The following is a 26,677-nucleotide window of genomic DNA, read 5'->3' as shown; positions in this document are numbered from 1 at the left end:
AACGAACGCCCATGCTCCGTGTGTGTTTACTGCTCATTGCTGTGTGTGTGCACTTGGATGGGTTAAATGCAGAGCACAGATTCTGAGTATGGGACACCAAACTTGGCTACACATCATGCCACTTTAAAATCAAAAGCTTTGACTAACTAGACTAAATAAACCAACTAATTAACTTATGCAGCCTTCCGCTGCCAAATCACATAATTCTTGCTTGTGTGATTTTGCTTAAGTTTGCTTGTTAATTTAACATCAATTACAAATTCAGTATAGTCTGAAGTTTTTATATGTTTTAATTTTTTTATTTATCGACAGATTTTTACAACAAAACATTTATTTCTATCTAAAAGCAGTATAAGTTGCACCAAATCACTTTACACCTGAATTATCATGAGAAAAAAACAAAAACATCTTATGCTTATTTAATACTGGCTGCATTTAGACTGTACACATTCCTAAAGAAGAATAATATTAATTTAAGTACATTTAACGCCAGAATTCCTCTCATTCTCTTGTGTGAGTTTCAGCTGACTATAGTAAAAACAGCTTTACTGCATTTACTAAATTGAAGTCAGCACAGCTGCTTGTCAGCACACAAACTCCCTCACTGGACTCTTCAATCCATTATTCTCTCCCCCTCCCTTAAATCCATTTCTCCGGGCTTTGCAGCTCGCCACGCCTCGCCTCGCCTCGTTTTTTCTCAATAGTTGTCAGAGCCTCGGGTCACTCACTCACTAGTCGTCGTGAGGCATCTTCCACTCCCTTTCTCTCTCTCTCTGTCTCCCTGTCCTCCACCTTCTCAGGCTCCAGCATCCTTTTAGCAAAGGCTGAGAAAACCGTGGACGGCGAAGCAGTTCGTATATACCTAAGTCGTTTGAGCTCTGCATTATCCGCCTGAGTGAACCAGTAACACCAACACAAGTCTTTTCTCAAGTTCTCGACCCAAACTCCGACCATGTCCGGCGAAGACGCACCTGCCCAGCAGCAAAACGCCGAAGAGCAGAAGCAACAGCAGCAGGCGCAGGAGGAGACCAAGACGCCCGCCGAGTCCCCAAAAACCGAGAGCAAACCCGACCCACCTCCCACCAGCGCGTCCACCGAGGCCGCCGCCGACACCCCAGCGCCCGCCGCGGAGAAAGCCCCAGAGGAAGACACGTTCAGCTACCGGGCTCTGGTGCTGACCGGCTACGGCGGGTATGATAAGGTGAAGCTCCAAGTGAAGAAGGGGAAACCGGCTCTCAAGAGCGGCGAGGTGATGGTGCGCGTGAAAATGTGCGGGCTGAACTTCGCAGATCTGATGGCGAGACAGGGACTGTACGACCGGCTCCCGTCCCCGCCGGTAACCCCGGGCATGGAGTGCTCCGGGATCATCGAGGCTGTCGGTGAAGACGTGACTGACAGAAAAGTGAGTAAACTCATCGCTTAGTTCATTTATATAGCCATTTCTTCGGTAAATGTTCCTTCTCCGGTGTTCATTTTATTGCCCATCCTGCATCTTTTACGCGTTTGTTATTACTAAACATGTTATGGAAATGTTTACACAGTGTTTGTCATTATGTATACCCTTTAACGCTGTGCACAAATAATGTCAGTCATTCAAAGAGAACTCATTCTCAAAGTCCTGTCACATTCACTCGCCACCGGAGACAAAAGAGGAGCGGGAGGGGCACCGATAGCCTCACTTCACAATCACCGGAGCTCTTGTCGCGCTGACCCGAGCAGTGGGCCGGAACGACAAACGTTCACGGGAGAGCGAGCTTTGCTTCTGTACGCGGCGAGCTGAAAGTAACAAACCGTCCGATGATACTTTAAATATACACAGTTATGCAAACACTTTCCTCGCTGTAGGCAGCTGCGTTTCTTCTAATGGACGCGTTTAGTTTGATCGCGTGAGTGTGGACGGGACCACCGCCCCTCTTTCTCTCCGAGAGTCGCACCTGAGACGCGAAGCATCCTCACGCGCGCGCGCGGCTAATGCCAGACGCTTCTGAAAAGTAAATAAATCACGCTTTCGGTGGTTTTAATTAACTTTTAGCAATTAGTGCGAGCAATACCGGTGTCAAGTGGGTGCTCGGAAGACTCTCCCCACGCGCAGAAAAAAAAGGGCGAGGCGCGAGTGGGGGGGAATGCTAATCGCACGCGCCCTTTGTCATCTGCCTCGCGCATTGTGACACCGACATACACTCTGAAATCATTCTTGCCAGATTTCTTCTTCTTCTTCATTTTGGCCTCTTTAAACAATAATTCAAGTTTTTGTCAACGCCTATTTTTGTAGGCATAGCTCCAGTGCAATGCAATTCCTTATTATATCCATATAAATTATAGCTGGCCAGCGGATATCAGTGTGATTATTATAAATGAATCTAATTCTAGGGTAAAAAAATTTCAGCTCCATAGAAAACAGTGGAGTCTTGGTATGACGTGGACTAATTGACTTTCTATGTGCTCCATGAGAATAAATCGATGAGTCATGCCTGGTGGTCGCTGCGCTGCTCTCCATGGCAACACATCATGGCAACGTCATGCACCGGCTCTGTGTGAGAGTTGGTTGAAAGGATTTGGTGTTTGTATTACCGAGAATAAACCTATTTAATGAGAACCAGGGGAGGTAAGATGTTCAAGAATTGTGTGAAATGCTAATTAAAGCCTGAGCATGTGTTAACAGGAAAGAGAGAGAGAGAGAGAGAGAGAGAGAAAGTAAGAAGAGTGAGCACTAGGCGTTGGCTGGTGGGTGATGCGGAGGATGAAGATAATGGTTCAGCCCTACCTCAGCCTCATCTGTCACCGATATTGAATTTAAAAGGTCACCGTCCACCCTATCTCTCTCGCTCTTGCTGTTTCTGTATTACCATGTCAGCAAGTAAACAATTGCTGCTTCTCACATTCTGAGACCTGATAGTGCTTGGCAAAGCTGACATTGTTTGGTGAGCATGTGAGGTGAGGAATCTGCTGATTGTGGTGTCCACAAAATGACTCTTTCTTGGAGGAAGAGATTGAGAGACTGTCTCTGCATTATACAAATCTTCCTAAACACCACAGTAGAGGTGAATGTTGAAGGCTGTCACATCCTCTCACATGACCCGACAGATGTTATTCCTAAACTGCTCTCTTGTGCCCACTCTCTGTCTATATTAGCATTTTTGTCTTGAATAATTCATGTAACTTGTTGCTTATGCGCACACACAATATTTATCAGAGTTCTGCTGCGAGGATCAGATGCATCTGTTCACAATTATCTTCCTCTGGACCACATTGTCAGCCTGGAATTTCCTCTCTCTCTCTCGCTCTCTCCCTCCCTCTGTGTGTGTGTGTGTGTGTGTGTGTTATTTGACAGATCGATGATAAACAGCGATGCAGTGAATATCAGTAAGTGAACAGCAGGGACACAAGCCACTATAGCTGAATCTGGTGGGGCTGTGTAACATTTCTTATCGAGAAACCGTTTCAACCATAAGGTTTTTGACATTGAAACCTGACGTGGTTTCAAGTACTCGCATTTAAGAGCAGTTTAACTGCATCGTAAATGAAGAGTTATGGGTTTGAGGCGTAGGCTGAGATTTGTTCAGTTAGCGGTACTATAAGAGCAATCAACATGTAAAAGCTACATCAATGTGGAAAAATAATAAAAACATACTCTAAGCCGTAATGTCTCAATACAATAAGAGAGGCAACAGTGTTTCACAATGTGCAGAGAGTGGTTACAGAAGTGGAAACAGTTCTGGTGCTGTGATGGAAGTATGACCTAATTTGACAATTGCAGGGTATAAACAGCGGATGAGCATAAAATGACTCTACAAGGCCAGTTTCATCAGGTGCAGCATAAAAACAAGCAGTAATAAAGGGCTAAACCTGATAAGTCAAACTGTGACTGCAGTACACTGCTGTGCATTTTAAGTATTTAAACTAAACTAAATTTAATACTTTTATAGTTAAATATATTAACAGTTCCAAAAAAAGTATACCTATTATATCTGTGTGAACATTATGGTGAAACTACTGCTGAATATGGTAAGTTAAAATTGCATTTTATATGAATGTATTAATGGAAAAAATATAATTTAAATGTAATAATTAATAGGGACAGTGGTTACCTTGTTGCCTTTTCTAGTTCATTTTAAATCCTGCAGGTCTGAAAACTTTGAAAATCCGAAGATTAAAAAAAATCACAGTAATCTCTGTTAATATGAGCTGCATGCAAGAGAATTATAAAATAATTGTGCTATTTAAAAAATAAAGCTATTTAAAATATCTTTAGCTGGAGGACAGCATGTTCACATCACTGGATATATCAACTTCCCAAAAGAATTTTATATCACCATAAAATAATCGCCTTTTCCCTGTATGTCATATTGTGTGTTTTTTTTTTCTTTTTTTTTTTGCAAAATAGCAATTCATTACAACTCTTTGTGGTTACCAGTTAACATGCCAGTGAAAACTAATTTCATAATAAGTAACATTAAAATAATCATTTTAAATATTTTAATATAATACTTTAATAGCATAAATATTTATTAATATCAATAAATGTATTAATAATGATGATTATTTCCTCCATAATTGGTTGCTATTCCGTAGATGCTTCTAATTTTGCTCAAAGGCACAGTGGTGATAATACAAGATCGTGATCTCAATATCTCTCCGCCCCACGTGGGATTTTGAGCTGCCATCCTTTGTGTTAGCAGCCTAGAGCTTCAGCCGTTGGGCTACTGCCGCCACATACAAAAACAAACAAACAGATAAAATAGACCAAATCAGCACTGGGAGACAGCAAAGCTTTATGGAGCAGAATCCCGCTCATTTCCACAGCAACAAGATTAAAAGTTCGCCAACAGATGTATTGCATGAGCCAAATGCATTAGATAGAGCCACTTTACCCTTCAAAGTGTGTTTGTGTGTATGTGCGTGCATACAGGACAGGAAGAGACTGGAGAGACATGGGAGAGGATCACAGGCAGTGACAGACATCTCACAAGACCTTCAGCTTGCCTTGATCTGTGCAATCTCAGCAGAAAAGTGTGTTTGTTTAGCGCAAACACAGAATACGAAGTTTGTGACACAAGTGTGACTGTTGTGAAAGTCTGAGAAGGAGAGAGAAAGAAAAAAAGAAGGGGATCACATGTCATGATCGCAGTTCCTGGCTGAGACTTAAGTGTCCATTGATCTGTGATGTGCAGAATGTCTAATTAAAAGAGAAAGAAGAAGAGGAATGGTAGAAAGCAAGACAGAGATGTGGAAAATGAGAAGAGAGAGAGACAGGAAAGACTGAAATCCATGAGGAGAGATGAACTGGGGCACAGACGTATCGGCTTGGGAGTAGTCCCGCTCTCTAATTGGACAGTAAAGACAAAGATGCCCATGCGTCCCTTGGGCCTATTAGACTGTGTGTGTCTTCCTGTCTGTGAGGGAAGCGCTGGGTATATTAGTGTTTGTGTTTTGCTTTTGAGAAAAGCTTCAGTGTGTGTGGTTCCTGAAACACCCTTGAACATTTGTGCAAGTTTGTGTACCCTTAAAAAAAGAAATAAAGCAATAGGTGGTTTTCCGTCCATGTTTGTGTGTGTGTGTGTGTGTGTTGTCTGAAGGATCTCCCTCTTCCCGATGAGAGGATCTGATCTTTAGAAATGCAGAAAGACAGAAAGGGGGAGATGGGAGATGAAAAGGAATGATAGACGGAGAAAGAGTGATGGAGGAAGTGGGATGTTTATGATGCTAGTGAAAATACACAAGTGAAGGACGGGACATAAGTGTCAAGTGTTTTTGTGCATGTTACAAAGGTCGGACCAGTCAGTGTCACTGCTTTTATGAATTATGAAAACGGCTTAAAGGGTAAGTGTGCCATTTGTTGGCACCAGCAACACCAAACAGAATTGCAGTCTATTTATTTGAGCAGCTTGACCTGGGTGGATAAAGTAACATTGGCTCAAGTTCAACCAACGATTTGAAAACATGGGCCATAATAGTGCAGATATTAGAATGTGTAAATCCTTTAGAGGTATATTAGTGGTACTTTCTATTGCTCGTACTGATTTTGCTTCGTCCAACATGCATTCACCTTACAGTTGCCATAGAATTAGAGTCAGATCTTTTCTTCTATATCGTGATGTACATCTGAAAGAAACAGTTTGTTGGGAAAAAAAAGTAAATATTTTGATTCTATCCGTCAGTTGTTGATTGGATGGAGGCCGGTCTGAATGCAAGCTTGCATTTCATTGCAAGACAGGGGCGGGGTTTCAAATAATTAAATGACTGGATTCCAGCATACTCCACCAGTTATGAGGTTTGGATTAAAAATCACAAGCTCAAAAAAAAAAAAAAAACATGCATGGATGAATCGATCTCAATAAGATCCAGGAAATAATCAAGTTCCATTTCACAAAATATTCAATTATGTATCATCATGTATTCAGACAAATAGATATTGTAAGTTTGTCTATGGAACAAACCACTGTAGCTCAATTTCAGCTGCACAAACAGACTAACGGTGGCTCAGATTTATGTGATACAAGTGTGCGTGTTTGCATTCCTAGTATCTCCTCATTCCAAAGGAAGTAGTGGAAGTCTGCTCAATGAGTTTCCTGTATCTGTGTGTGTATCTGGGGGTCGCCAAGGTAATTGAAGGATTTTCAGTTACAACTGATATTATCAAACAACTCTAAGTGGAGCACATTTATCTGCTCCAAAGATAAAGATTAGAAAAACAGGCCAGATGGCCAACAGGACAGGTTCAAATGTTTTGGTGAGGAATGCTAACTGTCTTGAAGGAGAATGACTACGCAACGTACACAAGAGATCTCCCAGATTTGTGCAGCTGGGCAATTGTCTTGCCAAAAAAAAAAAAAAAAAAGATTTTTTAATTTATTTTTTTACTCCAATGCTGCGCGAAACAGCAAATCAACAAATAACCATGCAGATCTGATGAGCATTATCATCACATCTCCTCAAATGAAAGCTTATTGATGTATACTTAAGACTGTTGCAGGGCTGCTGTGGTGACTGTGGCATATAACACAGAAAGGCATATTGTTGCTGAAACATTCCAGGGCTGTTTTCCAAACGTTCCTTGAACGTTTCTCGGTCTTTCTTGTCTGTAGGTGGGTGATAAGGTCCTGGTCCTGAACCGGAGTGGTATGTGGCAGGAAGTAGTAGTGGTGGCGACCACACACACCTTCCTGATGCCAGAGGGCATGAGCTTTGAGGAGGCGGCGGCACTTCCTGTCAATTACATCACCGCCTACTTGATGCTCTTTGACTTTGGGCACCTGCGTCCCAACCAGAGCGTACTCATCCATATGGCTGCAGGTAAGTTTGTGTGTGTGTGTGTGTGTGTGTGTGCACTGTGGAGATTATGCAAATGTATTACTGGCTTCATAACAGGAATTACATGCAGCCTAATGCAGTTATATATTCATGAGCTGCAGCACAATGGACACATCCATCATGTGCAGGTGTGTGTAAGCATTTGTGTATACGGTTCTTGGAGCTGGCCAGAAGGGAAGCATGGTGCTTTTTACAGTGGCAAGGGAGTGCAGCAGTGGTTTACATTTACTTGCGCGCTCCCATCGTCATTCGTGGGAGTGGATCAGTGAGCCCCTCGTGGCAATGAACTACTTCCAAGCGTTGCTCCTAAGGGATTTCTTCCACTCTGGGCAGGTGTTTGTATACGTGGGGTTGTGCTGGGAATCTGTGCTCTCTAAATAATGATACTGTAAATGCAGGTGTAGGATTGAATAGTTTATTAGGTCTCGGAGGGTATTCCTGTAGGTGTCAAACAAATATCTTATCGATAAATTCATACGAGCGTGTCCGTTGGCAGCCATTTAGTATATACACATTTAGACAGTGTTCTGCTCGCAGTGCTCTGGTTGTACTGGAAAACGGTGATAGATTTTGTGATGATAGTTATTTGGTTAAACTGTGATTGATTACACAATTATTCACTTAATTATGCAACATTTAAAGTGATTAAAGGTTTTCTAGTGGGAATAGAATGGTGTGTGCTTGTTAGAATGTGTATGTATTGATAATTCAGTCTGTGAGTGTATTACAGTGTCAGATTTTTAAGTGTACATTTGTATTCATGAGGGCCTTTTTATTATATTTAAAAACCAAAGTGAGAAAAAAAAATTAGGCTAATTAAAATTATGGTGGTATCAATATGAAAAACAAAACAAAATGTGTTGAAATCACATCTGTCTATGAGCGAGAATGTCAGGGAGACTAGTGGAACAGCTGGAGTTTGACTGAGGGGAGTAGCTAGATGCTTTAAAATTGCTGATAAAATCTGCAAACTTTGAACAAACTACTCTGGTATGATACGCCCTCCACATACTCAAGAAATACCAGCGTTTAAAACCTGCCAACATCGTAATGAAAAGTACCGCATAGCCTTCTCTTGCCTGACAGCGCTGCTTGGAAACTATACATCCAATTCAAGTGTTTTATTAATGAAAAATGGCAAACTTGGTTCATCATTTAAATATTTGATGCCTAATTATTTATACTTGGTATTGTTTTTTTTAAAGCATAGTTTACAAAAGCTGAAAAAGCTAATGAGATTCTTTGTAAGACAACTGTTAAAACCATTGATTGTAAGTGTAATTAGAGCAATAATAATAATAATAATTTTAGCCTGCAACTTGGGGTGTAATGTTACATGTAAATTGACTGGGTCATGCTGTGTACAACCAATTAATTTCCTTAAATTGGCCATACTGCCTTTCCACCATTTTGAACTTGATAAATGCTTTGTTTGACATCGAAGCAAAACCTGGTAGGCATCGAAACAATGTGGTTTTAAGCAATTTATACACAGAGCCACCTAATGATTGGATAAATTTTGTGCAAATATAATGGATTTTTAAAAAAATTCTAAATCATTTTAGCTGTAGCAGAAAAAGCATCTGACCCTATCTCAGAATTGCTATATGACATACATCACTCAGTTCTTGCAGCTGGATTTTGTGTGTGTTTTTCTAGTGAAAATTCTCGGGGACTTTCAGTAGAATAAGCAAGTTTTTAGAAAGTTTTTTTTTTTTTTTTTTTTTTTATAACCTGGTGGAGGTATTGCAGGTTAATGGCACATTTAAAAAAAACAATGAGCACAAAAAAAAATCTTACATAAAACCATTCTTGAATGAATTGCAGCATTCAATTTGGTTGGACAGTTTATGTAAGAATGGATTTATGAATTGTATTCACAGGAATCAATTCTGCTTGTCTTTCATGAATGAGGCCCATAAACGACCTGAAATATTCTCATATTCGCTCTCTGGTGTGTGATATCCTGTGTGAATGCTTATGGACACATGCATCAGACAGTGTGGGTGTGGATGAAGCTTTGGCTTGGGGTGGAAGGAAATGCTCTTGTCCAACTGGAGTGTTGCAGAAATCAGAATTCTCAAACAATCACGAAAGCGTCTCCTTGAACCGCCACCACACCCTAAAAGAGAAAAGAGGGAATGTTTTAAGACAAAACTTATCACAAATATTTGCAGAGAAATCAAGCCAGAGCCCCCCATAATAAATGGAGGTCTCTGGAGTGGGGGCGTTAATTCCAGACCAGTCTGTAGTTATGTAGCACATCGTGTTTCTTGTAATTGTAACCATCACTCTTTGTTTCAGCTTGTATTATGTTATCTTGTTCTTGAGATTGTTTTTGTGTTTTTGTCTTGTTTGTGTGTGTGTGTGTCTATGAATGCTCAAGTGTGTGTGTGTGCTCAGGAAGCCCTTGGTATCTCAGTGCACAGGATGTTTTTGAATTCACTGTAAAAATGGAAATGTGTTTCCTCTGAGTTTCACTGACAGTGAGGAATGGCACTGCATTTTCATATGGAGTATGATGCATGATTTTAGGTAAATAATGATGCATTTTCTTTAAAGGAATAATTTAGCTCAAATTTAAAATTGTTCTTAATTATTAGTTGATGCTTGTCATTCTTTTCCATTCAGCAACAGTGCAAGGGACCTGAAGCTGTCTGGTTTTAAGTATCCGATCACAAACCGACATCGCTTAATACCGGTGTAAATGGGGTCCAAAATGTTTTGTGATCAATCAAAAGCATTTGAAAATGTGTGTGACTACAGAGCATCTGTAATGTAAAAGCGAATCCATCCTGATGCGTCCCATATGCCTACTTGTTCTAATAGTTGGTTGTATCTGGAAAACCTTTAAGGATGTCAATACTTCACTTGTAAAATAAAACAAACATTACTCTCACACCAAAAGCTGCATTCCAGGATTATAACATAGAGGAAGAGCAGTTGACTTTATCAAATCGATTCCTAAAGATCTTTTAGAGTCCCCTTCTCCTGTTATTCTTGAAAGATTAGTTCATCCAAAAATGAATTCTGTCATCATTTATTCACTCTCATGTCATTTCAAACCCATATGACTTTTGGTTTCTGCTATGAAACACAAAAGATGTTTTGAGGAATATTCACTCTGCTTTTTTTCCATACAATGAAAGCAGGCAGTGTCCTTCGGCTGTCAATGTAGTCTAAATGAATGCAATGCAATAGCTTTTTGTGTGGAAAAAGATTTGAGTCGTTTGTTGAAATTCTTCCCCTCAACCACACAGTTATTACTGTTTTGAATTAGTTTTTATTTTTATATTTTCAAGTTTCATTTTTATTTTATTTTAATCCTTTTATGTTTTGTCATTTTTATTTTATTCTATTTTGTTCATTTCATTTAATTTGTTTATGCTTTTCAAGAAATGTGACTGATTTAGTTTGAGTTCACAGTAACAAAATTGCACAGCCTTAAAGTTTGCACTTTTAAATTTTATACTTGATATATCGCAATTGACGCTTTCATTTTTGGGTGAAGTTCTAAATGACCCGTATATTACGTTTACACCTCTAGCGTTCCAGTTTCTTGGCTCTAGCTCACTCCCCTATAGGTATAGACATTAAAATGTGATATAGTAGCTTAATGCTGATTTTATAAGCAGCCAGAACAAACCAGAGCAGAGTACAGCCTCTTCATTGTGACAGCGCCTCATGCCAAATACAACACCATTATCTGTCTGAATGGTTTGTGACTCACTTGAATTCGACTGACCAGTCACTATTATGTTACTATGTTTTATTTGGGTTGCTGGCCCTTTGCCTTTAGCTCTGATTTGAGATCTGTTTTGAAGAATTCGAGAACAAGATTCAGATACAAATTTTCCAGCCTCCTCTTTGAATCCTGTCAAACAGCTCGCAGTGAAACAAGTCTCTCTCTCTCTCTCTCTCTCTCTCTCTCTCTGTGTCCTCTGTTTGCACTGAGGGTGTGGGCTGAGTGCTCGTATGTTGGGAATCTGCAGTATTCCTCAGTGTTTTAGGGGAAAATTCACTCTCGCTAGAGGAGGGTGATACTGGAAGGGTAATATTGTTGTGGTCGAGGTTGTTGGCTGCCAAGTGTGTGTGCGTGTATGAATGTGTGGATAGAAGGAAGCATAAAGAGTTTACTGTGTGCGTTTCACCCTCGTATGTCCTTGTGTAAAATGACCTGATTAGATGAACATTGTGCATACTTTTCTTCAATAAAAACAATCCTAACAATGGAACAACAAATGGAATTAAACGGGAGAATCTGCTTATGTATCTATGGATTCTTTGTTTTTTTGCTCTCTCACTCCACAAACCCCGAGTCAGTTTGATCAGTGCACTTATATTTTATTCAGAAACGCTTTGTTTGGAGTGTTGCCGAATAAGTCTCATGTATAGCTAGACCTTTGACAAAACGACATATGGTCTGGTCCTCGGCCTCGCTGTAGCTTATTCTGGCCAATAACTGCCCTCTTGGACAGAAAGAGACCTCCTGAAGCGGTGGGTTTATCTGAAATGTAACACAATAACAGACCAGTAAGGAAAAAAAAAATCAGCCCTTACCACTGATAGCCTGTGTTAACACATTTAGTATATTATTGTTGGAATTTTTTTTATTAATATTTTTATTTATTGCTGTTGTTTTTTAGTTTTTTAGAAATAATTAATTAAAATAAAAAAGCTAATATATATAATTTACATTTATATATAATTAATTTAATATGTAAATATTATATATATATATATATATATATATATTTTTTTTTTGTTTTTGTTTTTTAGAAATAATTCATTAAAATAAAAAAGCTAATATATATATATATATATATATATATATATATATATATATATTTACATTTATATATAATTAATTTTATATGTAAATATTATATATATATATATATATATATATATATTTTTGTTTTTGTTTTTTAGAAATAATTCATTAAAATAAAAAAGCTAATATATATATATATATATATATATATATATATATATAATTTACATTTATATATAATTAATTTTTTATATATATATATATATATATATATATATATAGAGAGAGAGAGAGAGAGAGAGAGAGTTGTCAATAGATTAATATTATTTTTTTACAGAAATTAATCACACCTTTTTTTTGTGATTAATGGCACACTTTGATAGGACAGGACAACATGGAGATGCCAAAAAAAATCTACATCAACCGCCTGCTGACTGCATACATCTACTACAGTACATGGATCCATTCAGAATAACTAACACATGACACAGCAACATACACATGACAAATCAAAACATTATCGGAAATATAAGGAATTGTGCTGTGCATAAATGCAATGTGCATTCAGTGCATCAAGAACACTAAACACGCATTAAAGGTGCAATGTGTAATATTTACAATGATCTATTTACAGAAATGCAATATAGTATATAAAACTATGTTTTCAGAAGTGTATAAATACCTTACTTAATGAACTGGTATATTTTTATTACCTTAGATTTGAGCTATTTCTATCTACATACACCACGGAAGTCACCACCATGTTTGTACAGTAGCCCTAAATGGACAAACTTCTTCTTCTTCTTCTTTCAATTTTTTTGGCGGATGGCAACTAACTTTAATAGAGCATTACCGCCACCTGCTGGACTGGGGTGTAAACGGACCAACTGCTCTACAGAGCGTGTTTCCTCACTTTGTTGTTCTTGCTATAAAACATTGACACAATGATGAATAAGTGCATTAACATTCGCAATGCCTTCGATTTATTGAATAATTAAGTACATATAATTCCTCGATTTACCTTTTGAAAAGACATCTCATTGCTCTCAGCTGTCTTTAATGACGACACATCTTTACCTGTGTTGGCCACCGTAGCTTCTCTAAAGGGAGGAGTGAGTGGGGGACTGAGCCGGAGCCGCTAGATGCCGCTAAAAACTACACAGTGCACCTTTAATGTAAAAGGCTCACGCATGGTTACTGTACGTCTCCTGTACACCACCGCAATCGTCTTTACCTTGATTGCAGTCTTCATCCATCAAACTTTTACTAGCGAGACAATGGTTCTCCAGTCACGTCTCATATGACCATACAGCAGTGGGATGTTGGCAATCCATATAGTCTGTACTTCACACATCACATGTGACGTGTGAGGTCTCTTGTTCTTCAGAGACAAACACAGAATATGAAGGAGCTCATGGAACACACTGGAATTAATAATTAACTAACAACACAACGCAAGTCTCTGTTCCTTCTGCAATCTCTGATGTAATCAACCTGGTTTAATTTATATTAGCGCTGTTTTGGATGGATTGTATGAAGGCATTCGCTTCCTGGATCATTGGACTGAACTGAAAATGATCTAATTCCAAGCAGAGAAGCAAAATTGGGTTAAAGGGTTAGAATAGAAATTTTGGCTTCAGTAATTTTGCCTTAATTTCTTTAAATAATTATTAAGGATTGTAAAATTAATTGCATGCGTACGCGTTAACGCTGACAGCCCTAATTGTATATAAACAAAACAATTTTCTTTAACATATACATGCATGTGTGTGTATTTATATATACAAAATAAATATACGCAGTACACACACATATGTATTATGTAAACAAACTTTTGTTTTGGAAGTGATTATTTGATCAAAAATGCAGTAAGAACTCTAATACTGTGAAATGTTGTTACAATTTAAATATATATATTTTTCAATTCCAGTATATTGTATATGTATATATATATATACATGTTATTTAGATATAGATATAACTATATTAATGGATGACTCTAGATATTAGACTTTGGGTCTGAGGTAATTTCCCGTGACTGAAGCCTAGTGTGGCGTTCCTATATGTGCAGAAATAGAGAAATTCACACAAAAGACTTGGCGAATGCTCGAGACTGAGTGAGGGAGAGTAAAGTGCACATATTTTCGAAGATTAGCAGATATGAGCACACATGAAAGAGGTTAATTTTGTGTGTGTGTGTGAGGTTCAGGGGATCTCTTGGCAGCTCTACAGGTCTTGTGATCGGAGCTCAGTGGTCATGGGGCAGCCTGGCACTGAACCCCCCCCCCCCCCCCCCACGAGGTCCAGGAGACACGGCGGGAGAGACAGCAGGTTAAAAAGCATGATGTGAAAGAGACGTGTGTTCTCATGCATTGTGAGCTCTCTGACAGAGAAAATGGCGGCCCTGCTGCTTTCAGAGGAACCAGCTCTTCCTGAGTCACCATGGCAACACAAACTTCATTCACTAGCCAGTGAACGAGGGAGAGGAGGAGAGGGCCAGTTTAATGAAGTGATGGGACAGAAGAAGACACCGTAGACGAGCACTACAGAGATTGTGTCGCCCCTTACTCAACTCTGATCTGATTTACTCTGACGGAGGAAAAATGTATAACTTGTATACATGATTTTATTTAGCTGTGTGTTGTGGTGAAATATAATTAATACACTTTCCACAGCATAGTGGGAGGAGAAGTAAATATTCCCAGTTTTTACACAAATAAGAGTGTTTGCCTGTATCAACCTCAACTATGCAGCTGCTATTAGTGTTATTGTACAAATGTTTATCAGGAACTACAAATCATCTTTTCCCAAACTAGCTAGGCTGCGTTGATTTGTAGGGATTTATTTATTGTTTTGTATGCCTGCTAATGCTTATTTTATTTATTTTTTATGAATTTGGTCTTGTCTCCACTGTATTTACATGCTACTCATTGAGCTCAGTGGTTTTTATTTAATATTTTATATATAAGCATCTGAAAATGTTCTACTTATTTTTCTTTCAATTTTTATTTTGTCTCTTTACTAGGTTACGTTTTTGTATGCTGTTACTCATTCTGGCTTGAGTTTTATTTTATTCTTTATTTTATTTTATTGTTTTATTTTTATTTATCTAATAAAAAAGGTGAATTCATTGCTCTATTTTGTATCCTATTCATCACAATTGCCAAGTAAAAGTGTGAGTGTGTTTGCAAGCACGATTCATCACAATCCAACGCCTAGAGCACATGATGATCAAAATGTATGAATATCACTGTATGTATGCGCGCTCATAATTTTGTCATTAGATAAGCTTTACCCTTTATAGGTTCATGCACTAGTGACCTTTTAAGACCCGGCTCTGCCTCTCCCTTTGAAATGCACTCAAAGCACACAGTAAAAATTGAGATTAAATGGATCTGCTCACAATCTGTGTCTGATGTGAATGGCATCTTTAAGACATTAGACCCCAGACAGATCTCATGATTGGTGACCTGCTGTCCTGAAGCCTCTCTCAGCTTGTCACTAAAATACTATGCTTTGAAATGACTTAAAGATGTTTGAAATCCATTAATAAGTTGATTAATATTATTAGCTTTTGAAACCACTTGCAAGTTGAACCAGGATAATGGGATTGCTTCAGTGGTATGTACATGTCTGGGTGGGTTTTGTCCTGCCGTACCCTTTGCTCACAAGGTTCTGCTCTTTTCTTGAGATGGAAACAACTGGAAATAAGTTGGGTTCAGGGTTCTTTTTGTCTCATAATTAGTTTTGTTCCCTCTCTAGGTGGGGTGGGCATCGCTGCCACTCAGTTGTGTAAAACGGTGAATGATGTCACAGTGTTTGGCACCGCCTCGGCCAGCAAGCACGAGGTCATCAGTCAGGGGGGAGTCACGCACCCCATTGACTACAGGACACGAGATTATGTGGAGGAGATCCGTAAAATCAGCCCCAAAGGTGAGCAATGACAGACACTGAAAACCAGCTTTAAGAATGAAACCTATCATTTAAAAGTTTGGGGTCAGTAAGATTTCTTTGAAAGAAATTCGTAATTAAATTGATCAAAGTAACAGGAAAGACATTTGTAATGTTACAAAAGTTTTCTATTTCAAATAAATGCTTTTTGGTTTTTAATTTTCTATTCATCTGAAGAATCCTGGGGAAAAAAATGTATCCCAGTTTCCACAAAACTATTAAGCAGCACAAGAAATGTTTCTTGATCAGCAAATCAGCACATCTGAAGTAATGATGCTGAAAATACAGCTTTGAATTACATGAATAAATGAACATTGAAAACTTGTTTAAATTGTAACATAATTTCATAATTGTACAGTTCTTACTGAATTTTTGTTCAAATAGATGCAGCCTTGGTGAACATAAAATGCTTTTATTACATTTAGTATTAAAAATCTTACCTACCTCAAACATTTGAACAGTAGTGTATCTGCGGTTAATAAACTTGTTTTAAGACCACATGTTTATAATTCAACAATATTAAATGCAACATGTTTCCCCGCTGGCTAATCACCACAAATAAATCTTTATAAATAGTTTCAGTTTGTTGTTTTTGCTTTGGGTGCTGTGTGTGCAAATAGCCTAGTTATTACATTGCAATAAAAGACACAACGGAAATCTGACATAATAAGTCTAAAGACTCCCTTAAGAAGTTCACAATAAGGCGTTGTGCTTCGCTGTTAGCAGATCATTTGTGTATCTTAAACATTGAAGTACATCTGTCCACTCTGCCTTTCACATTTGTGCTTTTTGGTTTTTTTTGGTTGTGTATCTGATGTGTATATTGAGGTTTTGTTGTGTTTGTGCGTTGAGTCAGCTGTAAGTCTTAACACACTGTCCGATAAAATGTTTTTTACTCTTTTTATCTTATCACAAAAATGTACAAAACAAATTCCTTCCTATTTTGTTTAGCTCTTCCACGACCGAACATTTTATTTGATGTACTCCTCTGACGGTAACAGTCTTAGAAATGTAGAAACACAGTATCACATCGCTGCATTCCACTCCGGTCAACACGAGAGCAGTGTTAACCCATAAATAACTGTTGGGTAAGAAACTTCAATCAGCAATACACTGATGTGCTGAACTCGCTGTAGCAGTGGAGCTTTAATAAGGAAGAACTTTTGTTTTACAAATGATCTAACAGCTAAAGCAACAGGCATTGCTAATAACCTCAAAATAATAAAATTAACATTCTTAAAAAACAAAGATGTTTTGATAAATAAAAATATAGAAAAATATAGAAATATGTTAGGGTCAATTAAAGTCTCTCATGCTCACTAAGCCTGCATTTATTTGATAAAAAGAGGAAAACAGTAGTATTACCAAATACTATTACAATTTAAAACAAATGTTTTCTGTTTTAATGTATTTTTAAAATGTATTTATTCCAGTCTTCAGTGTCACATGATTTTTTATGTGTTAATTAATGAAAGCCACAACATTTATTTGCACAATATTCACTTATGTTTCACACAAAAGTATGTTAAAACAAAACATGCATTCTCAAATTACGACTGTTATTTGGCCGAGCAGGTACAGTTTTATTGATAAACTGCATGTAAATAAATGCATCATTCACCAGCTGTCTTTCTGCCTCTGTTTTAGGCTTGGATATTGTTCTGGATCCTCTGGGAGGCTCTGACACCCATAAGGGCTTCAACCTACTGAAACCAATGGGGAAGCTCATCAGCTACGGTGGGCCACGGCAGACACCCTAAACACATTCCACTTGTCATGTCTTTTCATGTCACCTCAGCCAAATGCTACGGTTTCAGTCTGTAGGGCTGCGGTTTTGTTGGTTAAATTGAATAAACCACAAGTCTGAATAGCTTGAAAGTGACGTATTACAGTAAATCAACTTCAGTAACACAATACCCGGAACAAGACCACTTAAACAACACGCTGTCCTGAAGTCCCACCAAATTGTCTTAGTCCCTCCGTCTCTTTCTCTCGCTCGCTCTCTTCCTCAATCCTGCTACATCAGAACAATGGCTCCTCTATCTGACCCAGAACCCAGAATGTGTCCGAATTTAGCAGACTGGGTGAAGTCCAAATCACAGGCCAACTCAGAGCTGGCTTTGTGTGAATATGTGTATGTGAGAAAGAAAGACAGAGAGGGTTGTTATTGCTTTATGTGTATGTTTCCCCCTCTCTAATGGTATGATAGTGTGTCATTTACTCTAATATCCTTTGTCTTCCCAATATGTGGCTAATGAACCACCTCTGAAGTGAACACAGAGAGCGATGGTTAGACTTAGAAAATGAAAGAGAGGACTTGTGCGAAATGAAGAGGATAATCGTGTGGAGAGACTCTAAAGTGACTGGGAGAAAACAAGCAAGGGAGTGACAGACATGTGAAGCGACGCGAGAGGATGTGCGGACAGTGAGCGAATGAAGACGGGTCAAAGAGTGCAGTGTTGGAAAAGGGAAAAAGCGAGCGAGAAGGAGGGCCAGAGAGGCATGTCATTCCTCTGTAGATGAAGAATGCTCACTGTGGGAGCCATTAAGCAGTAATTCACCCGTCGGTCAACCGCACACACATTTTACATGCAGAAAACTCCACACAAATACCTATTGATGCTTGGGGAGCATGCTCAGAGTTCAAACACCTCGCACACACACACATGCTAGGACATGAGAACGGGTGGTAAGATACTAGAAACGTGTTGACTGCTGGAGAAACCATTTATTCTGCTTTATGTTGGGATGTTTTAAGTTATTTGCTTGTGAAGGCAGTGAAGATGCATTGAAAAATAGGCAAATACAGAGCAGGATCTACAAAAGGAAGAGATTGTCATTAATTGGTGCGAAACCGTTTTGGATGGTTTACTAGTGTAGCTGATAAACCAAAGTTTTATACTTGTTTAGAAGCTTGTTTTATACTTAAGAAACTTGTCGTTATTTTGTTATGAATGATATATTTGTTCTGAATTGGAGATAAAAATGCCTTTCAGTATTTAATTCACAGATTTATCCAAAACAGACATTGAGATATGGTTATTTAAAATATAAGACCATTCCCATATGATACCGTAACACTCACCAAGGCATTTCATCAAAAATACAGTAAAATGGTAATAATGTGAAATATTATTACCATTGAACATTTTCAGCATCATTATTCCAGTCTTTGTCACATGATCCTTCAGAAATCATTCTAATATGCTGATCTGGTGCTCAAGAAACATTTCTTGTTCTTTATTATGATCAGTGTTGTAAAGAGTTAACCGCATACTATTTTAGTAGAAACCATGATAGCATTTTTCATAATTATTGAAATTTCAAAAGAGCAGCGTTTATTCAGATTATTTAATTAAGCATTTATAACATAATAATTGTCTTTGATCAAAAGTTGCAGTAATGTATCCTTGACGTGTTAATATCATAAAAACTTTTGATCTGTAGTGTATATTATGATATTTTCTGTTACCGTGATACAATGCTGTCAAAACATTTTATTCATATCCCCCATCCCATAAATCATATTTATATCTTGTTGAGAATTTAATACCTGGATACTGACAATGGATCCAAACCCCTGATTTGAATCTGTGTCCTCTGTGTTTGGACAGGTGCTGCTAACATGTTGGCGGGTCAGAAGAAGAGCCTGTTTGCGGTGGCCAAGACCTGGTACCAGCAGTTCTCCGTACACACCCTGAGCCTGATCCAGGGGAACCGCTCCGTGTGTGGATTTCACCTGGGGTACCTGGACTCTGAGACCGAGCTCATCGCTCAGGCCATGGCAGTTGTTGTGGACCTGTACAGACAGGGCAAGATCAAGCCCCGAATCGACTCCACCTACCACCTAGAACAGGTGAATGAATGAGTGTCAGACGGAGCTCATTTTAACTTATGTGTGGGAGTTCTTTGGGAAGAAAACATGAAGGGTGTAATTATATTTGGGAAGTTCAAATCCATTGAGATTCTACCTTGAGCAGATGAATATGCGAGGTTGTTCTTTCACGATCATCACCTCAACCACCATCCAAGCCTTGTACTCCTTCCTCGCTTTGATCAGTCTTTCTTGCCTCGTTCCTCACTTGTTCTTTCATCCATCTCTCCCTATTATTTCTTCTCCTTTCTTATCTCTCCTGTTGCTATGGAGATGTCTCTTCCCGCTTACAGTAAGTGACTGCGAGCTGATGCTTTTATGACGAACTGGGGTTTTATCAGCCTCGTCAGACTTTGGTGCTAAAGAATTATGGCGTGCTTTCAGATTGAGCTGAACCGAAGGCTTCACAAGACTTCAGCTAATGAGAAGAAGAGCTGTTTAAGTGCTCTGTGTACGCTGGTAACTCCATCTCCCTGTCCTTCACTCTCATTTCCCGTCTCTTTCTCTTCCCTCAGTCTGTCCACAAGTCAATCGTCAGGGCCAGGTTGCTTTTCCCCGTTGCTAGGAGATGGCTCGCTGTTGCCGTGGCGCTGGTTGTTAGGTAGAGTGGTAAAGGAGAGGTGAACTGGTGGGGGGGGGGGGGGGGGCAGAGAAGGAGACGGGTGGATGACCAGAGACTAGATGACATGTTAAATCTTCAGTTTAGCATTATATGGTTGTAAACTTAAGATAGGAAGTTATATTTACATTATTGACATTAAAAAACTGTAGTTGCTGAGCTGAATATCAAATTTGTATATAATTATTCTTTATACTAATACAAATATTTCTTTATAATTATTAAATTGTGATATTAAGTATGGAATACATTTAAATTACATTTACATTACATTAACGTTATAGAAATCGTTAAATTTTTTTATGTAATTGTATCCCTCTTTATATGTATGTGTGTATCATAATTTTAATATAAAATATAAACAAATCATTTTATTCATTGTTATTGTTGTTTATGAATTATATTTAATATATTTATTTATTATTATTATAATAATTATTATTATTATTATTTTATTTTTTTTTATTAAAGCCATACTGTTATTTGAGTACTGGCCATTGAAGAACAATCATAGAAAATATCTGAAACTATATTAGCTGATATACAACCATTTTGAGATTATCGCAGTTTGAAAATAGGTGCCAATGAAGAAATTATAATTTTCAGTTCTGAAATAAACCGACAGCTTTTTTTAGTAAATAATGTATTTTTCTGTTTTTAAACCTTTTTAAAGGTGATTTGCAGTAAATATGGGTATCAGAATTGGAGTTTTGTGTATTGTTTCCATATCCGTTAACTTTAAGGCCATCTAGACTTATGGTACCTGGGGGCACTTCCAATTTTTTGTAAAAAAAAATTAAAATGCTCTTTTAGCAAGTCACAATGGTGTAAATCTAAAGGTTTGTGGCTAGAGGTAATCAGCCACCTGACTCTCTAGCGTAAGAGTTAGACCACCAAATTGGAGACATGAAGAATCTCACAAAAGGGTGTTTGTGTGCGCGTGAAGTTCAGTATTAAATCAACTGTCAACAGCTTGTTAGATATTCTTACCACAGCAGATGGCCAGTCAAGCTGCTCTCTCTGCTGTTTCTCATCCGCACCCTTACCAATCTCTCTCTCTCTCTCTCTCTCTCTCTCGCTCGCTCAGGTTGGTGATGCCATGCGTAGGATGCAAGAGAGGAGCAACATCGGTAAAATCATCCTCACCACTGAGCCCATGAAGGAAGAGGAGAAGAAAGAGGAGGCCAAGAAAGACGAGGAGAAGAAGAAAGATGACAAGAAAAAGGATGACAAGAAGAAGGATGACAAGAAGAAGGACGACACCAAGAAAGAGGAGAAGAAGAAGGAAGAGGCAAAGAAGGATGACAAGAAAGCAGAAGAAAAGAAGGAAGAAGCCAAGAAAGAGGAGAACTGAGTGGAGAGAAACATTGTGGATGTTCTTTGTGTCTGTGTCAGCGATTTGGGAGTGGTCTGACTGTGTGTGTGTGTGTGTGTGTGTGTGTGTGTGCGTGTTTGGAGGGGTGTATAGTGTAATTAGCTTAACCCCAGGTGATTCCGGACATTTAGACCTGTCTTTCTGCAATCAGTCAATCAACAGAATTCACACACAACTTACATTCTCAAACGCACACACACACACACACACACACACACACCAAGGGAACACACCACTTTATTGTTGTAGTAACCCGGGAGAATTTATTCCTGGTTCTGCTGCATCCTTTCTTACTATTTCGAATGACTGCATGCCACCGTGTTAGGGCAGTATTATCCTTTTTATAAATATCACCTCAGTGTTTACTCAACCAACGTCTTTAATTATATAACAAAATAACCTTATTCTGCACCCTTTCAAATCGTACTACCATATCCTCTGGTATTCCTGCCAAACTAATGCACTATAAAAATTATTGTATACCACTGAAATATTCTTTGTAGATGCAAACCAAAAACCACCTTGTTCACTCTACACCCCTCCGTGTGTTTGTGTATCCGCCGTGAGATTGGGTTTTCTGTTCCCTTTTCATCTCTGTTCTGAAGTGGGTGCTCTTGTTTGATTGGCCATACGTCATCAAAAGTGACACATTTTTTTTCTGCCCACATTGGCACACAAAAACAAAAGCACCCACCTACACTCCCATTGTTTATGTTGTTTTCCCCTCATTGGACCAGACTCACTGACATGCACTCAAGCTCCACCCCCCCGGAGGAGTCAGGGTGGTCTGGGATTGGCCGAGAGGGACAAGAAGTTTCTTTCATGCGCACACGTGTGCCCTGAACACGTCGCTGACGTTACTCCAGAAACTAACAAGGGTGTCTTCAGCTGATCATTGTGCCATGTCATTAAAATGGGGCGAGCACCAGGGTTTTAATGAGTCTAGGTTGGTAAGCAGGACCATTTATAGAGAGCATTCTCCCAGTCTTTTTCCCATCGTTTCACTTGTGTCAGATGTGGACTCTTGAAGACAGGAGTGGCCTTTCTTTCCAGAACCTCCTCCAGGATTCTTCAGGATCCTGACGCTTTCTGCCCCGCGTTCCTGTGACGATCATGCTGACCTGCAGTTCGCATTTACATATGATCTCCACTCCGTCTGTCTCTCTCTCTCTCTCTCTCTCTCTCTCTCTCATACCGTTCACTTACCCTTTTCGTCTTTGTGGTTGGCATAGCAACAGCAGTTAGACTAGTTAGGGATGACAGTTAGGTCTCACCCCCACATCCCAGATAGACACAAACATACAGCCACTCATATCTTCACAGCAGCAGCTTTAATACCATAAACTTTGTGGTTTTATTTGAATGCATTTAGGAATGTGGCTACACCCACCCTCTCTTAGACATGTCAATCAAAAACCCTCTGGCTCCTCCCCCTCCTGTTTTTCAGAGAGCAGTAATCTACTGCCTCCGCTGGTGATTTAAATGCATTGCAGTGCTATCATTCAAGTAATCAAGACACCGCTGACCGCTTTTTCTTTTCACACTGTGAGTCTGGTTCATTTCAGTGAGTGTTTATGTAAAACAAAACCAGATCCCCTCTTTTATATGTGTGTTTGTTGTGTGTGAGTATGTGTGTTTCTGTTTTTGACCGTCTGTCCTCAGGTTTGTTGTCAGATTTAGATTCAAATGTTCTTTCTTTCTGTCACTCTACCTCCCTCATGCTACCTTATTCTACAGTCTGGCATTTTAACTGTCTCTTTCTCTCCTCTTCTGTCAGTTTCTAACTCTCACCATCACTCTATTGAATATTCCGGCCCCCGTGAACGGCCTGCATTGGTCTGCTTGCACTTATAGGGAATGGTGGTTCCACACCTGATCCATTGCATCTCTGAATCCCGTCCGGGTTTTTACTCCGACCTTCCGTTTCAGTCACATTCGTTCTCCCACCAACACACTCACTCTTTATGCGCCTCTGAAACCAAGAAACGAGCGTTTGAACATGCATGGAGATGCTCAGAAGGCCACATTGTTTGATGCATGCTCGTGTTAACATAATCACTATGAGTGCAGATAACCGTTCAGACCCAGAATGCACTGGGGTGGGTGTGGAACAGTCAAACTAGTCCGAAGAGTCACCGTGTTTCAACTTACTGAATCACGATCTGGTTTTTAGTTTTGGGTCTGAGGGATTGAGTTTCAGTTTTCTTGTTGTGTTCCACTAGTTCCTTTGGATGGTGACTTTAACTAACACTTCAGTGAAAAATATCCGTCCTTTTTGTATTTTGTTAGATTCTTTTTTTTTTTTAATGTTTGTTTGTTTTTGTGGTCTGCATTTCAGTAGTATTTTGAGTTGGCTGCAGTTCCTCTAAAATGTGATGAATCATGTGATTTTCGTTGGTCCTGACCGAGTGTGCCAAACTTTTTCGTGAAGACATGACCTTCGCTATAACTGTGCTTACTGTACTGAAGAAAAAAAAAAAGCAAAGAATGAAAGATGAAGAAAAAAATAACCTAACCGTCTGTGGTTTTGTCAAAATGGCCTTGCAGTAAAAGATCTTGAGATTCTGAATTCGCTCCTGTCGTGTGTGGTCGACTATGCCCTGAATATTATTGGTGCTGACTGATTTCTGACTTTTTTCGTTTTCCGCTAATGCTCGAATCCATGCAAAACCTCTCGTTCTCACTGTGCTTCAGTAGTAGACCAACACCAGATTGCCTCCACGCATGTTTACAGACGAAAGCATATAGACACACGTAGACAGTCCCCTATGGCCGTCTCAGCTCTGCTGTCCTGAAGGGCTGGGATCTCATTCCCACTGATCTGAAAACCCCCAGATTAGGTCTACTGTTGTTTACGGATGCACTTTTGTGTATCATGTAGTTGTTTGTAGGAAATTAGGCGTATTTTCTAAACTATGACTTGAGGTAACCCCCCCCAAAAAGATCCAGCAGCAGTCAGAAAGAATAAATGATTAATGTCTGTGTAGTTTTCCAAGATGTTTCGGGCCACGGCATTTGAAAGCCATTCGTTTTGTTTTTTGTTTTTTTGTTTCTCAGTGAATGTACGGTAATTAATCGTGATCCTAAAAGGATAGTTCACCTAAAAATGAAAATTGTTTACTCCACTTCATGTCGTTTTAAACCTGTGTGACTTCATTTGTCTGTGAAGCATAAAAATATATTTTTCCCCATGCAATGGAAGGAAGTCGATGGTAACCAAAACAGTTTTGTTACCAATATTCTTCAAAATATTGTATTTTTGTGCAAAAGAAAGAGCCATACAGGTTTTGAATGACATGAAGGTGAGTAAATAATCATTTAATTTAAATTTTTGGGTGAACTATGGCTTTAACATCGAGTCCTAGAGTCCCGTTCACAAGCAAACCCTGCTGTGTTTTCATTTCCAGATGATCCAGCAGCGACATTCCGGTTCTGGAACTCATCTCGCTTGCTTATGACATCAGAGCGGCTGTCGATTTGGTCTCGTCCCTAGTTCTGTCTGCATTGGCTAAGGTTAAGCACCGTTGGGTCCTTTCAGAGACCATTCGGAGCACCCACACCCCAAAACACTGACATCTGGGCTGGGAATGCTCACTTTAAATCTCTCAAGGTTTAGACATTGTTACAGCATGATGGTTTGGAGTATTCTTCCTCTTCCTTTTTATTTTGGAGCTCACAACGGCTCCACAATGAGCTCAGCTGCAGGTGTGAGTGTCTCTCGTGGATATGGAATTGTGCGACTGGGAGCCAGAGAGAGGCTCGGGTTGAGCCAAGCTGCTTCCTTCCTCAGTCTCTCAATCCAATAGCTTTCCCAGAGCAGGAAATGCTCCTCAGGTTTGTGGAGTGCAGAATTCCTGCTGCAAATGCAGCCTTGACCAGCGCTAAATCGCATCATGCCTAGACTTTATTTACAATGTTAGATTCACAAACGTAGCGCAGTTTGGTGTGACTACAGTGAAATGTATTTATTAATTTATGCATCAATGAAACCACTAATGAAATGAAGCTTTGAAAGGCTTTTAGCTCTGGATTTATACGGCAGATGTATTTGCCTTCTCTTTGTCTGGCACATACGAGAAACAGCGAGTCATTGTGGACTGTTTCCCACACATGCTTAGCGTAACAGGGATATTTTTGTCTTGCAAATCTACACTGCGCACATCACACTGTCTTGATGCACTTTTTATGTACATTCGGATGCATACTTATGCTAATAAAGAGACATGGTGATTTTGCAGACTTTTAAGAGAGATCTTGAGTCAAAAAAAAGTCTCTGTTTGCACTCTGTGAATTATAGTTCCAACTTTCCTGCTTGGCTTTTTGACTGAAGAGCCAATCAGAGGCACCAGCTTGCATTCCTGTTCACTGATTGGTTCTAAATTCAAACCCCGCCCCTATCCGTCAGCATTAATGCTCCTTCCCCCTCCACACACGTCAGAGAAGCACCACGGGTTGTTTGTGTTGTTGTTGTTTGTTTCTCAAAACCCTCCATTAAAACTTTCTTCATTTAATTTTGAGAATCTGAAGTGCTGCTGTTTCTGTGCTTGACTCTGGGTTGGTTGGACTGCGTGTGGTCATGAGGACCGTAGAGTTCATAATGCTTCTGTGTGTGATGTGACCATTTTGCCTTACATGTTTTCCAGGACTAATTAAAGAGCATAACTAAAAGAGGTGTTTACGGAGTCGTTATTGGGTGATATGTTATACACCACAAATTATTGTTTTTCTTAGTATGTTTGCCTAGCCTTTCTTTCTAAAATCAAGACACATTGA

The 26,677-nt window shown here is 39.1% G+C and overlaps 1 protein-coding gene across 1 annotated transcript; it reads left to right on the top strand.

Moving 5' to 3' along the window:
* Positions 1-687: 687 nt before the first annotated feature.
* LOC127947159 (synaptic vesicle membrane protein VAT-1 homolog) lies at positions 688-26,572 on the top strand. The gene is made up of 6 exons (XM_052544163.1): positions 688-1,402; positions 7,086-7,293; positions 15,848-16,018; positions 17,684-17,773; positions 19,651-19,892; positions 21,617-26,572. The coding sequence occupies exons 1-6, from the start codon at positions 953-955 to the stop codon at positions 21,881-21,883; spliced, it is 1,428 nt and encodes a 475-aa protein (XP_052400123.1). The 5' UTR covers positions 688-952; the 3' UTR covers positions 21,884-26,572.
* The last annotated feature ends 105 nt before the right edge of the window (positions 26,573-26,677 follow it).

This window comes from Carassius gibelio, chromosome A3 (assembly GCF_023724105.1).
Source record: "Carassius gibelio isolate Cgi1373 ecotype wild population from Czech Republic chromosome A3, carGib1.2-hapl.c, whole genome shotgun sequence".
NCBI lineage: Eukaryota > Metazoa > Chordata > Actinopteri > Cypriniformes > Cyprinidae > Carassius > Carassius gibelio.
Note: the sequence above shows the minus strand (reverse complement) of the source record. Positions and strands in the feature narration are given on the sequence as shown.